This window comes from Prenolepis imparis, unplaced genomic scaffold, assembly GCF_030444845.1.
Source record: "Prenolepis imparis isolate NDT839.2.m4 unplaced genomic scaffold, iyPreImpa1.0 SCAF_10, whole genome shotgun sequence".
NCBI classification, from domain to species: Eukaryota; Metazoa; Arthropoda; class Insecta; order Hymenoptera; family Formicidae; genus Prenolepis; species Prenolepis imparis.
This window is the reverse complement of record NW_028141168.1, coordinates 6,504,773-6,519,507: the sequence shown is the minus strand read 5'-3', so window position 1 is coordinate 6,519,507 and position 14,735 is coordinate 6,504,773. Positions and strand designations below refer to the sequence as shown.

At 34.7% G+C, this 14,735-nt stretch overlaps 4 protein-coding genes across 9 annotated transcripts in view; all 4 read left to right on the top strand.

The window, feature by feature from the left end:
* The first annotated feature begins 59 nt into the window (after positions 1 to 59).
* On the top strand, positions 60 to 1,756 carry LOC145941855 (tRNA 2'-phosphotransferase 1-like). Its single transcript, XM_083048214.1, has 2 exons — positions 60 to 304; positions 1,166 to 1,756. The coding sequence occupies exons 1-2, from the start codon at positions 293 to 295 to the stop codon at positions 1,754 to 1,756; spliced, it is 603 nt and encodes a 200-aa protein (XP_082904340.1). The 5' UTR covers positions 60 to 292.
* A 147-nt stretch (positions 1,757 to 1,903) lies between these two features.
* Positions 1,904 to 5,098, top strand: LOC145941854 (speckle targeted PIP5K1A-regulated poly(A) polymerase-like). Of its 2 annotated transcripts, XM_083048213.1 has the most exons (5): positions 1,904 to 2,170; positions 2,498 to 2,601; positions 2,702 to 3,004; positions 3,187 to 4,746; positions 4,899 to 5,098. In XM_083048213.1, the coding sequence occupies exons 1-4, from the start codon at positions 1,911 to 1,913 to the stop codon at positions 4,698 to 4,700; spliced, it is 2,181 nt and encodes a 726-aa protein (XP_082904339.1). In that variant the 5' UTR covers positions 1,904 to 1,910; the 3' UTR covers positions 4,701 to 4,746; positions 4,899 to 5,098. The 2 variants fall into 2 exon arrangements, with proteins under 2 accessions (XP_082904339.1, XP_082904338.1); XM_083048212.1 differs by having other exon boundaries at positions 3,187 to 5,098.
* A 364-nt stretch (positions 5,099 to 5,462) lies between these two features.
* LOC145942237 (uncharacterized) lies at positions 5,463 to 12,368 on the top strand. 4 transcript variants are annotated; one of them, XM_083048768.1, is made up of 8 exons: positions 5,463 to 5,762; positions 6,433 to 6,612; positions 6,716 to 7,072; positions 7,438 to 8,094; positions 8,578 to 9,526; positions 9,704 to 9,758; positions 9,893 to 9,922; positions 10,158 to 12,368. In XM_083048768.1, the coding sequence occupies exons 3-8, from the start codon at positions 6,750 to 6,752 to the stop codon at positions 11,054 to 11,056; spliced, it is 2,913 nt and encodes a 970-aa protein (XP_082904894.1). In that variant the 5' UTR covers positions 5,463 to 5,762; positions 6,433 to 6,612; positions 6,716 to 6,749; the 3' UTR covers positions 11,057 to 12,368. The 4 variants fall into 4 exon arrangements, with proteins under 4 accessions (XP_082904894.1, XP_082904895.1, XP_082904892.1 ...); XM_083048769.1 differs by lacking the exon at positions 6,433 to 6,612 and having other exon boundaries at positions 5,463 to 5,742; XM_083048766.1 differs by lacking the exon at positions 6,433 to 6,612.
* A 1,511-nt stretch (positions 12,369 to 13,879) lies between these two features.
* Mnb (minibrain) overlaps positions 13,880 to 14,735 on the top strand; it is a 96,465-nt gene continuing 95,609 nt past the window's right edge. The window contains exon 1 of one of the 2 annotated variants that reach the window (XM_083048772.1): positions 13,880 to 14,669. The gene's annotated coding sequence lies outside the window, so the exon portion shown is untranslated. The remainder of the gene's footprint in view (positions 14,670 to 14,735) is intronic. The other variant, XM_083048770.1, reaches the window with a different exon arrangement.

Here is a 14,735-nt window from a genome sequence, read left to right as displayed (position 1 = left end):
AGCAGTGGTATCAACGCAGAGTACTCGATCCGATTTCCGATCACTTGCGAGCGGCGAGCGTCATCACAGCTGAGTACGATTTGTTTCGCGATGCAAGACGCAAGACGCATTAAACTTAAACAGATATTGCGCGATTATTTTGTAATTAATTATACTGGAGATTGCTGAGCATTCTACAAATTTTTCGCAGTTTTTTAAAGGAACTGAAATATATATCTATAAATTGGCGTAAAACGAGAAGGAGTATGTATTGAATTAATGCGAGGAAAAAGTTACGAGCTGCGCTATTTTCATGTTTTCGAAGGTTAGTTCTTTGTGATGTAATGGGTTTAAAAAAAAAGGCTATATTATTCTTCGTCTTTTCACTGCTTCGTTTTATAATTTGTGTCTATATTATAGCAGTATAAAATTGTATATAAAAAAATACATGTGTATGTAATTTGTTATTGGGTGTATTTTTTTATGCAAGCACGCTATTCAACAACTTCGTTTTTGCCTAAAAAAAAAGCACGTATTTTTTCATCATTTTTTTCATGTAAACAATCTGGTAGCTCTATTTTTGGTTAAAAGAAATAAATACTGAACAGATATCTGTGTAAACAGATATCTGTGGAATAACAACAAATCTTATGTGTATATAAATAGATATGTAAATATGTGAAGCATTTTTTAAATTCCTGAAAACTTTTTATTTTATATCTGCAATATTTTAATATGAATATAATTAAGGATTAGATATGATATCTAGTGGTAATAGCTTGTAACTATTTTAAATAACTTGCAATTCAAAAGATTGTTGTCTCAAGAAAAATTCCAAGGCAAGAAATTAACATTGAACACTATATGATTATTTTATATTTAGATATTTTATATATTTAATATTAGATACATAATTTTTGTATACATATATATTTTTAAAGATATTTTTATCTTATAATCATACTTAAGTATGATTATATTTTATTTTTATATTGTAGGATATAAATTAGTATAACAATATATATTTCTTAATATAATAGTAATAATATTTTTTATTAAATAGTTTGTCAATTCCTATAAAACACATGAAAAATGATATTTCTCTGACAATTCTTTCAAGAGCCTGTTTAGTTTGCTTAAATATATAATCATTGATTTTAATAGATGTTATTTATTTTGTTTTCAGAATCAGAGTAAAAATGATATTGTTCTCAGCAAAAGGCTATCATATTTATTACGTCATGGAGCTATAAAGGAAGGCTTAAATATTAAATCAAATGGCTTTGTTGTAGTCGATGAGTTATTGACTAAATTGCACCATTATACTATTGACGATATCAAGAGAGTAGTAGAGAATAATAACAAACAGAGATTTACTCTCAATACTATTAATGGTATTTTAGAGATCAAAGCGAATCAGGGTCATTCCATATCTAAGATTAACGAATTGACTTTGAAAGTACTTGACAGTGCAGAATTTGACATAATTCATGGAACTTATTTCAAGTATTGGACAACAATAAAAGCTAAAGGTTTATCGCGTATGAAAAGAAATCATATTCACTTTGCCAAAGGATTGAATTTCATTAACGGCTTGCGTCAAAGTGCGGAACTTTTCATTTATATCAATTTTGAGAAGGCGAAGAGAGAAGGTTTAATATTTCTTGAATCTGAAAATGATGTTATTCTCTGTGCTGGCATGTTAAAAGGATTTATTGAAACAAAATATTTCTTGAAAGTGATTACTAAAAATGGTGAAGCATTAAACTTTAAATAAGAATGATTCTTTGATCTCTTTATTTTTTAACATATTGCTGTTAAGTAATAAAAGGATATTTCCTGTAAGAGAGCAACAGAGAAAGAGAGACAAATCAGTATAATATAATAAATCAGCAATTATTCAAATAATTGTACATACTGTGCATTTAATAATGAATTCTGAATCATCCGTTGAACCTGTTAACTATGCAAATAACCAAGTTGCTACAAGTTCAAATCGTCCTGAAACGAAATCACGAGAGCATAAATCTCGGGAAGAAGATCAGTATTATTTACCAGGAAAATCACTTTGCATTGCTCCTTTACCAAAAACTATATCGCGAGAGGATTTAGCGAAATTCCTCCGCCAGTTTGGACCAGTCAAAAGGGAACGTTATGGACGGAATTCCTTATGGATTGAGTTCTTTGATAGGTAATTTATAATAAATATTTATGACAAAAAAATTGTAGTTACAATTAATTTTGCTAATATGTGCACATGATTAATATAGCTTTAAATGTATTGAAAATGTATTACTTTTCTTTTCCTAGAATTTTGGCAATGAAAATTTATTTTCTTTTTCTTTCTAATGTATCTGAATTTACATCCTACATCATGTTCATTATATTTATATTCAAAATTTAGAAAAATTTAGAAAGAATTTAGAAGAAAGAGAAATTTAAAAAATATTCTTTTAAGACAACAAATGTATGAATCACCGTATATATATTTTAATTATATTACTTTGTAATATTGCAGTGCACCTGTTAATATTCTAATGAGTAAGTCAAATTGGTTTCCAAATGAAAAATTATATCTGAGAAGAATTAAGAAAAATAGAGAAAACTCGGGTTTTGACAGAGGTAAAGATATATTATAAATTTCTTTTAAAACAATACTATGTTTATTATTCCTATTTTTCATATGAACATTATGTAACACAAGATTGTGTATTGTTTTAAGGGAAGAAAGCTAATAATACACCGAATAAAACTCAGGAAGAAGAAGATCCAATAAGTTATGATCGTGTAAAGGGCATTGTTGAAACTGAAGTGACATTTGATGGCCAATTAGCAGCGCTTTTAAATACAATACAGCTGACTGAATTTGAATTAATAACCCGATACGATGTCATTTGCACTCACTTGAATGAGATATTCAGCTCAGTTTTTCCAGAATGTCAAACGTATACATTTGGCTCGACGGTGGCTGGATTGAGTTTTAAAGAGAGTGATTTAGATATCTATATGTATGTTGGTCAAATTGGTAAGTGATATTATTTTACTATCGCATTAATATATTATTTATAATATAATATAATATATACATTAATAAATATTAATATATATTAATAAATTATATTAATATAAATATATATATAATATATTAATTAATATACATCACAATATCGTCGTACATGTTTAAATAACATTTCCGTTTTGTTCAAGGTTTACCACCGTCTTGTCAAAGACCGGATATGCCACCGTTTATGCTAACGCTAACGATATTCAAGAGAGTAAGGAGAATTATGTACAGTATGAAATCTGTCTTTTCCAATATAATATCGATTCCTAAAGCAAAAACACCTATTATAAAGTTCTGTTACATACCGACTAACGTCTCCTGCGATATCTCCTTCAAGAATGGCCTAGGTATTTATAAAAGTAGTTTCTTACGTTATTGTGCATCGCGCGATCCTCGATTACGACCATTAATGCTGCTCATCAAGTATTGGGCGAGGCATTTCGGGATTTCCGGTATCGGAAGAATATCTAGTTACGGATTAGTGTGTCTGATAATATTTTACCTTCAACAAGACTCGGTCGGCCTTCTTCCGCCTTTGTTACATCTTCAAAGAACTTGCGTTCCGCAAATTATAAATGGATGGCAAGTAAATTTTAATGAAAATACCGTATTACCACCCATCAGCAATAGCAGTAGTATCGCGGAACTACTTCACAATTTCTTCTCCTTCTACGCCACGTTTCACTACAATTCATGCGTGATATGTTTGTTGGACGGGAAAACATATGCAGCAGCAGACTTTGCGCAGATAGACAAGTTGCCCGATTACATGAACAGATATAAGAGTTGCGTCATGGAGAATATTGCCAAGAAATTAGATGTTAACAAACCGTTATGCCTTCAAGATCCGATCGAATTGAATCAGAACACAGCTGCGATCACATCGGACCGCGCATTAATAGCGTTCCAACATTGTTGCGTGTTTAGTGCCGATATCTGTGCAGCCGCTAAAGTAAATAATTACGAGAATGCATTGAAGACATTATTTAGTACGGTACCTCCTCAATTGATACCGACGAAGAAGAGGAAAACGAAATTTAAGAGTACGATACGAGCTGGTCGTTTTCTTTATGCTGGATTGCCGGAGGATTTTGACACACGTACAGACATCCCTAACAAGGAACAGTATAAGAAGGACAATTGGTATTTCATGGTTTTCAATCTGACAAGAGATATCTTCGAAATGATTTTTAAATTACAAGTCGAGATACTCCTCGACCAGGAGAACGATCAGGAGACGAAGCAGCAAAAGGTTGAAGTATTATCTGACGTACATACTAGGAATCATCAGAAGATAATGTTCCATTGCACAGGCAATAAATGTGTATGGTATAACAGAAAGAAAAATAATAGAACTCTGTTGGACGTTCAATTGAGTCTTCTGGAGAAAGAGGCTATCATGTCGGACAAGGTGTTGGAACAGTTGAACGATGAGGCTGGTAACATCAAATTAGATTTTATATGTACATTAGAAAAGGCGGATAATCCTGTAGCGGTGATTATAATGCTAAAGGATGAGGACAGTCAGAATCACGTCTTTCGACAATTCGAGTGCTTCGTAAACAGTTGGATACCAAAAATAATAGAGAAAACATTGCTACATATGTTACAGTTTAAAAAGACTTATAGCGAATTGCTGTACCACAAGAAACCGTGATGGTCCTCTGCATGTATGTGTACAAATCACATACGTCTTTCGGCATGTATGGACCAAAAATTAACAGTACTTTATATTGTAATTAACAGTACTTGATCATTGTAATTTTATTTTTGTTATAACGTTATTAGAAGTCATTAATATAGGTAATTTTAATATTGGTTCAAATATGTTGCCTAATTACAATATATTTTCCAGATTCTCAGAAAATATATATAAATTTAAAGAGTGTGACTTAAACGAATAGGTATAAAAATACAAATTATACGAGAGGACTAAATTTTCTTTTTTGATATTCAGACTGTTCATGTATAATTATTGTTATTTATTGAATATATGTATGATTTATATGAATTCATACATAATATTTGCAAGCTATAACTCTTATAGTATAAACGAATTATTAAATAAATACGACTTTTTTACAAGTACAAAATATCTTAATTTTCTTATTGTTAAGAAACCAGGGTAGATTTTAGACTATGCTTGAAACTTTTCAATTTATTTCTCAATTTTGCATTCTGTTTCTATTCTCAGAGAATATGAGAATTTGTACATATAATCATACATACATTAAACATTAATTAGAGCATAACTTTAAAAAGATTATTTATATAATAATTATTACATATATTATATATTTTAGTTTTAAGAAAGTTGAACAGTACAATTAAAAAAAAAAAATATATATATATATACATGTATATATATAACAATTATTTATATATATATATATATATATATACGTATATATCAGAGCGTTATTTCAGTTCAGTTCGAGTGTAAAGTTTAACAACAGTTTATAAAAAAATATAATACACGGAAATCTTTATTTATTTGCATATTCGCCTTCGTTAATAAATTATAAGGAATGGAAAATAATAACGATATAAAATTGTAAAAATGTACACGATGGCGAATGAAATCTCGCATACTCTCTATCATAGGTTCGAAAAGTTAGGTTAGGTCAGATGAACAATATGGTGGATTAGAGAGAATGAGAGGACTTTTTCGTCGAACTGATGCGCATTCTTTATTAAGGGTATTGTTTTTCTTTTTCGGGTAAGTTGCCCGAAATTCACGATTATATCGAGACAAGTTCACGTCTTTATTTACATATCTGTCATTTTATTTGTCAATACATGCAATTTTCGATTATGTGAAAGTTGCTGCACCAGAGTATTATTTTGCAATTCCTTCTTGCAACTTTTTTTTTTTTTTTTTAATCAACGAAATATATCGGAGATTAAAAAAGGACGAAGCATTGACCTTTGATTAAATTTCGATTAACCTAATCGATGATTAAATCAAGAATTGTCTGCAGCAAAACTTCTAATTGCATTTATATCCTCGACATTCCTCGTCTGATCTTTCAATATGTCAATTGATAAAAAAAAAAAAAAAACAAAAACAATCCTATCTTTAACAGGATGCTGCAGATTTGACAAATTAATCGTCGAAGTGAAGTTAATCAAAGTTTGATTAAAGTGGTTTTCTTAATTTAATAGCAAAATCTGTTGTTTCATTTCTTAATTCGATTAGATATATTTATATTTAATATTTTACATATTTTGAATTATTGCATCTGTCAGTTATTTATTGTTTTAAAATTTAACAAAAATTTATATGTTAAGAGTTTAAAAGAATCAAAATACTTCTAAATGTTAAAGATTATGCAGTGTTACATTGAATCTCGATGAGGGTGTCGAGGGTAAAATTATTTATGTTACAGACATTCAGATATGGATAAGGAATGCGATACTATATGTAATAAGCATTCCAGTCATATATTTGAAATAACATAATCCTGCCAATTGTATTAAACTAATTGTTATGTCACACTTTCTATAAGAATTGAATTGAAGAAACTTGCAGTAACGATATAAATACAAGCGGAGTAGTTAGATTTTGTGTAAATTTTAAAAGTTTATATATATAAATATATATAATTGAATATATTATGTATATGTGTATAAAATATATATAAAAAATTCTATATTTTTTGATTACTTCAGACTATTGAAGTAATCACACGAGTTGGTGAGCAACATGAATAATAAAAATAGTAAAGAAGATGACAATCAAATGGAAGTAAAGTACAGTGAAAAAATGAAGACTATCGGCAAGATATATGTGAAGCAACCTCATGAGATAAAGAATTCCTCGTTAAAAAATACCAATGATGATGTGCAACGTGCAATTGAGGGCCTTAAGGAGATACCAGATGAAGAATTACAAGATTTCCTTGACGATGAAGACTTTATGGAAGGATTGGATGTCGTAGATGCCTGGGAAGGAGATGAAGAGAGAAATCGCGAGAACGAGCAAGACAAGACAAATGCTGCGGAACGAAAAGAGAGACGATCCTCTAGGTAGTGTCATTAGTGTATATGATTTTTATAATATATTGTTATTATATTTTTTATATATATATTATATATAAAAAAATATATATAATATATGTATACACATATATAGTGTATATTTTTATATACAAATCCAGTTGTTATAAGAGTATTATAATTGACTGATTTTTATTAATTTGAATTAATTGCATAAGTAATTAATATTATAGAAATGTATTAAATCCTAATTTTAGCAGTTTAATTATAAGTTACAAAATCATATTATCAGACAATTTGTGCATTTTGCCGTGGATATTTCTGCGAATCTATTATATTAATAAGAAAACTTATGTTTCCTTGATAAACAAATGATATGGCAAGAGTAATTATAGGGAACGCCATCGTCCAGAGCCTAAAGGATCTTACAGTCGTGGAAAGTCGAAGAAAGAAGAGAAGAAACGCGAGGAGATTCGTCGTGACCCTTTGAAAAGCACGAAGGACATCGAACGGGATAAGATGCGAACGAAGAGGGATACCGAGAGCAAGCTCCTCGCGGAAAAGGAGAAGGCGATCAAGCATCTGCTCGATTCGGACAACGTGGTTCCACCTGGTACGGAAGCCGAGGCCATTCAGAGCATCACGGAAGAACAGAATCGGGAGCGAGCTCAGCGCGAAGCGCAACGAAGCCGAGATCGTCGTAGGAGTAAATCGTTCGAGCGTTATGACAGACCGAGTCCGGCTCGACGCAGAACTCCCGACAGACTTCGGCCGAGTCCCCATCGACGAAGAAGTCCTTACGGATCTCCGGAACATCGTAGGAGTCCTTTTAGAACGAGCGCGGAGAGGCATAGAAGTCCTCCCCGATATAGCCCGGGCAGACGAAAAAATTCACCGCGATACTTTTCCGATCGAAGGAGTCCCCCCATGTTAAGTCCGGATCGACGAAGGAGTCCTAGACGACTTAGCGGGGAACGACGGTCCAGCGTAGAGAGAAGGTGGAGTGCTGAACGATCGCGAAGGAGACGCCCTGGCGAATGGATACACGAACGGTGAGGAAAAATAATTTTTAATCTTTGTTCTTCTCAGATGCTTTCGACTCTTTCTGACTCGAGAAAGAGGCTTGGAAAAATTTACCGATCATTTAAAAAGACTTGTTTTCTCCTTTTATATACTATGCGTCTATATGTGTGTGTGTATGTGCGCGCTATAAAAATTACTTTGTACAAATTATTTTGTACAAATGTTTTATTAATATTTACGTGATAATTTTTCACGCATTTTACATTAAAAGTTTTATATTTTTGTAATGTATATATATTTATATATAAATTTATATATAAATTATATATATTATATTAATAAAATTTTATTATAAAATATATTTATTTATATATAAAATATATAAATATATATTTATGTATTTATACTTATATACAGATATATATATATATATATCTATTAAAAATGTAATAGAGATATAGTATCTTAGCGATTTAATTTCAACACAACTGTAACTGCTTTAAATTGTTAAGCCGGAGAAGTCGATCTCGCGATCGGAGGAGCCGCAGCACGGAACGTCTGAGAAGACGCTCGAGCCGTTCGCCAGCGAGTAGACGATACAGTCCCCGAAGTCGCCGAAGTCGCACGCGTTCGCGCAGCAGATCGGTGGAGAAGCGCGTGAGGAAACGTTCGCCCTTCATCAACGAGCTGGCGAGGCAGCTGAGGAACGAAGCGATGAAGCCGACCGGCGTCAAGAGCGGTGGATACCCGGCGCCGCCCGCGACCATGGAAGAAATCGCACCACTTCTCAATCCTCCACCCGCCTATCAACAGGAAGCGGAACCTCGACCGCCGCCGCCCCCGCCGCCGTCGCAGCCACCTCCGCCTCCGCCACCTCCACCTCCGTCTGTAGCGCCTTCAACATCATACATACATCATCAACCGGGTCCGGGACTTGTCCCGCCGCCGCCGCCGTCAAATATGCTACCTATGCCAAGTGCTGGACCGCCGTTCATGAACTTCGATCCTATGCCAGGTGTACCGCCGATGAATTTCGACCCCATGCTGCCGCATACTCTGCCTCCAGCTGAATATTCCTCCGGTCCGGTCATGTACAATCAGCCGAATGTCATCCCTCCTCCTATCCAGGCACCAGTCATCCCGCCATCGGCGATCTGTCCTCCAGGCTTGCTTCCTACACCGGTACCCTCGCCGCAACCTGTACCAGCACCGGTGATGGATCACACCCAGATACCCTATAATCAATCGCACCCGATGTCCTCCGTCCGACGATCGCCGATTCGTCAATTCGAATCTTCGAGCAAAGCACCTTCGAATCACCCGACCGCATCCTCCTCCACGTCGTCGCAGAGTTATGCGGAATCGTCACGACATGGATCGGCGACGTCGTACTCTGAATTTCACGCTCCACGCGAGGAACGAATGAAAACGCCCGAACCGCCGGTCATCTCCAAACCAAAAGTAATTTTCATACGTATAATAGCGATGAATTATTTCGATTTTGATTTAAATTCGACGAGAAGTGTTTATCGTCGAAAAAGTTTATGGATATTAATTTATTTTGATTCGCCGATTTTATCTTCAAGTATGTGGACGCAGAAAATGGATTAATATTTTTCTTATGAATTGATTTTACAGCAATTTGAAAAAACCAGTTTATCCAGTCTACTGGAAGCGTCTGTTTCGGCTAAAGGTGCGATTGTCTTTACTTGCTATGTATTTAATTGTAAAGATTCGTAGAAGTACTTCGTATGCATTTTTCATAATCGATCACATGTAAATTCTATTTGTTAAATAATACTAATTTTCTTTTTTCACGTGCTCTAGATCCATCTAATATACCAGTGCTATATCCAGGTAAGAAACATTTTTTAATCAAGTGTTTATAATCGCGCGCTTCGTGTATGTGATGAAAGTTTGTATGTCTAACATAATCAAAGTGTACACTTTCGTATAAAGACACTTGTGTGCTCCATTCTATGATTGCAAATGTGCGCGAAGATTGCAAGAAGCATGAAACGTAACAGCGTATCTTTACATAAGCATTACGGATGTTGATTCTACGCGACTCTGTTTTCTTTTTCACCAATAGGATTCAAGCCTGAAATAATGCGGCATTGCGAACAAGCGCTGTGTCAGCTGCCATTCGAGGATCCACGTTTGAAGATGAAGGGCAGATTTTTCCACGATCGCAACGAAGAAGACCCTCGTACGAAGAACGAGGCCGAGGATCACACGTCGAATTCGATACTCCTTCAGAAAGGCAAGACCAAGATATTTTGGGAAGAGAGCAGCAGCAACGTGGAACAGCAGATACCGATTCCGAAAACGACGACTCAGACGCATCAGAAGATCTGTCAAACGGACGAGGTGGAAACGGAAACTAAAGGCGTGCAGACGTCTGTCGTTATGGTTGACGTCGAGTCGCAGGTCTATCCGCACGATCTTCAGCCAATAAAGGAGGAGAGGCGACCGATAATGGATCGTCTCGATTGGAACGTGCGGGAGACGTACGAATATCCTCCCAGATTTCGCGAAGTCGAGGATCTCAGATGGAGTCTGAGTAACTCATCGCAGAGACGTTCCTGGAACAGGCAATTGTCTCCCTCCAGAAGATCCGCCGACGAGCACGAGCATCAAGCTTCCGATTCCATGGATCATGGATCCAGAAGCGTGAGATTAGAATCTCCCGTTAGAGATAGAGATGATTTCTCCGCTCATAGCACACGAGATCATTATGGTCATAACAGATATTCGCCGGATTATCATAGACGTTCTATGGAGCGCGACGAGTTCCATGACAGAAGGAGCAATCACAGCCGCGGCGAAAGTCCGATGGAATTGGAAGAATCCGACGATGAGTTGGTGGATGGCCATGCATTCCCAAGAGAGCACGAGTGGCATGGAAGAGCTTTGAGAGGCAAAAGTCACGCTTTGAGAGGAAAGCACTTGGGAGGAAAACCATATCGAAGCTTTCGAGGTCAATTTTAAGACTTTTTATTAATTACGTCGAATAGAATGCGATCATCAGCGATGATACGGACAATTTCGATGACTTATGTTAGCAATATGCATATATATGTATTGAAGGGAATATTATTCTGTGATGTGTATATTTACAGAATTTAATTGATATCAAAAAAAGGAAGATAAATGTTTAAAAGCACGAATTCAGAGTAGTGTGAATTTTCAGAAGAAAAGTATAAAAGTATATGCTCAAATATTTCTGCGTAAGTGTGTTTAACCAAAGGATTGTGCATATCTAATGGAAAACAGTGTTTGAAAAAAGAAAACATTACATCGTCATCTTAGTTTTACGTTACAAAAATTGTTGCAATTAGAATAATATTACATCTTGTACAATATTAATCTCGCAACACATGTATCATAATATTGTAATATCATATATTGCGTAATGATAAGTACTGTTCGATTATTGTCATTTTTATTGTATATTTGTATGTGCAAAACTGGCGATAATACGACAATTTAATAAAGAGAGTACATATATTCAGTAGAATAATACACAAACACTTATAAACACATACAGGAAACATGACATATGCCAATGTAATGAAGATTAACAACAGAAACAATATAGATTATGAATGTTTTAGTGAAAATTATTTTATTATAGAATTATTCCTTTTTTTATCATAAATCGCCATTCTCGTTAAAAATTAAATTTTATTGATCTGTTCTCGTTGACTATAGAAACTGTTGTAGAATATAGTTATGCGCAGAAAATCAAATTATGTAGAGAAATATATATGTTTACTGGACAATGCAAATTTATTTTTAAATTGAATTTTATTAAGACTTATTATTGTGATTTATGTAATTTGATGTGTATATGTTGTACGAGTACTATATTGCTCAAGTATTGCATCATGTTGTGCAGTTTGTACAATTTTGTAACGATCATCTAACAAATTATTCATGATTTTTGTTTTAATTTTTAATGAATTTAACGTATACATATTTTTCATTACATACATTATGATTTTCTTAAGGAAAACATTTTATTGAGTGCCATTTCATTACGCAAACTAATATCTTGATCATTATTATGTTATTTACTTGTCATACATTACAGGTATGTGTGCATTTATTAATAATTCAATTTTTTTTATAAAATGTCCTGTGCACGCAATAAAGTTTTTTAAATTTAATAACTGATTTTAATGATTAATTGTGTTTCACAGGTGAGGCTCTATATCTACCTTCTCTCTCATTTATAATTATATGTGCCTTTAAGAAGTTATTTATAAAGATAAGAGCAAAGAGTCATTTATTTTGAAAGGTAATAATATATATATATATTTTATATATATAATATATAATTATGAATTTGTAAGTTTTTCTCTATTAATTGTTTTACTTGTATATATAAATATATATACTAGTTTAATTACATTTTTATATGATATATGCATACATATATTTTATTCATTTATATTTTTACTTATGTTTATAATACAGTGTATTTATGTATTCATTAAAATTAATTATATATATGAAATTATATATCCACCGATTATCTAATAAATATATGAAACGGAAATGCATAGATTAGTATAATTATTATAAGTCTGTATATCTGTACATCATATAAAAAAATATAAAAAAAACCGTTTTTACAATTCAATGATTATTTAATTGTGCGTATCCGTTGATGTCTCTTGAAAGAAATAGTTTTGTACTTTTAAACTTGGCATATATGTATAATAATCTTTAACGCGAAGCGCATTCTTTCAAAGTTAATCGCACTTAAATTATATATTTCTTTTTATTTTTAGGCACGGAATCGTTGATTGCTCTGGCGAATAATTTATGTTGTAATTTAACGCGCTTTTCGTTTTATAAAACATCGAGTTTATCGATTAAACATTGTTTGCAAATAATTCTTTTGTGTCAAACTTGTTTCAGATATAAATGCTTTTTATCACTATAATAATTAAAATATGTAATTCGCTTAATGATTTCAGGAAATCTTGGGAAGATGTTATATATCAGAAGGAAACTCAAGAATTTAAGATGCAATCATTTGATTATTATTGAATCTATGCTGACTTTTTATTCAAAGGTACATAATTTTCATTTCTCGTAAAATTCACTTTTATATCGAATAATTAATTTTCGTAAATGTACATTATTTACATAAATTATATCCATCGATTTTATCGATTTTAATAAATAATATATGAATGCGCATATGGAAAGACAGTACAATTATTAATCGATATATATTTATCTAGCATATAACAAAAAAAAAAGAAATGTCAATTAAATTTTATAATTAATTATTTTATTATGTTAAATCTATGCCGATTTTTTATTCAAAGGTACATAATTTTTATTTCTCGTAAAATTCACTTTTATATCGAACAACTAGTTTTCGTAAATGTACATTATATTTACATAAATTATATCCATCGATTTTAATAAATAATATATGAATGCGCAAACGGAAAGACAGTACAATTATTAATCGATAAATATTTGTCTAGCATATAACAAAAAAAAAAGAAATGTCATTTAAATTTTATAATATATTTTATTGTATCTACAACAAGAAATTAAAATGTATACGATATCATTATTTTTCGATAGATCGTGACGACACAAGGATCGAAAATTCAGCCACAGATATATCGATTCGAGATCACCCTAGCTTCATCGCGAGGGGCGACACGCCGCCTAGATCCGACCCTGCGCCGCGCGCATGCGTGCGGCGGCGCCATCTGGCGAGAGTCTCGCGCACTCGCTGTTGTCAAGCGGCGCGGTATCGCGTTGGCAGACCTGCGGGCGGCGAAGCCGCGCGACGACGGCGCCATACGTACTCGAATACGGAAGGCCGTGCCGGAGATAGGCGCGCGCGCTATCTCTCTCTCTCCCTCCGCCACGACGAGAGCCGGTGACGCCGCCTGGCGGCCGATTCCCGAAGCATTCGGCATGGATCCAGCTCCATGTTCGCCCGTGAAAGCGATGCGGTGTCACCGCGGTTAGGACGTTGTACGATTCTCGTGTGTGCTGCGAGAACGTCGCGCGTTACGCGTCGTGCGAGCCGCGTCCGGGTCCCCGTCGCGATCGGTGCTCATTCGTGCGCGTCCGGGAAACAGTGGTGCGTCGAACGACCTCGTCTCGTGTGTCTCAGTGTGGCGTGGCGGCACAGCAACAGCAGCAGCAGCAGCGGTAGTGGTACTACTACAAGTATCATCATCATCAGCATAAGCAGTAGCAGAGGCGGCGCTAAGGATCTCGACTCGCTGCGAGGAGGCGTCGTCCGCGGGGAAGGTTCTCGTGGACGCCGATCACGGCTGCGACGCGAGCTGGCGAGGAGGAGCGCTCGTCGGCGGTGCGTGTCGGTGGTGTCGGTGGCGACGGCTGCGAGGACGAGGTGAATGCACGGCGGCCGCGGTGTGTGTGCCAGTGGTGTGCGCGCTCGTCGCCCGTGGAAACCCGCCAAAAACCCGCGGCCGCGAACAACCACCACCACCACCACCGTCACCGTCAGGATTGTCAGGAACCAGGAACGGGGAGGGTTTTATCATCCACAAACAACATCGACTATCATCCTCGGAGCGTCTCCTGCGAAAATCCCGTGAGTAACAAAAACAACAACAATAATTACGTCAGCAGCTAGTACCCTAACTCGAAGACGATATCA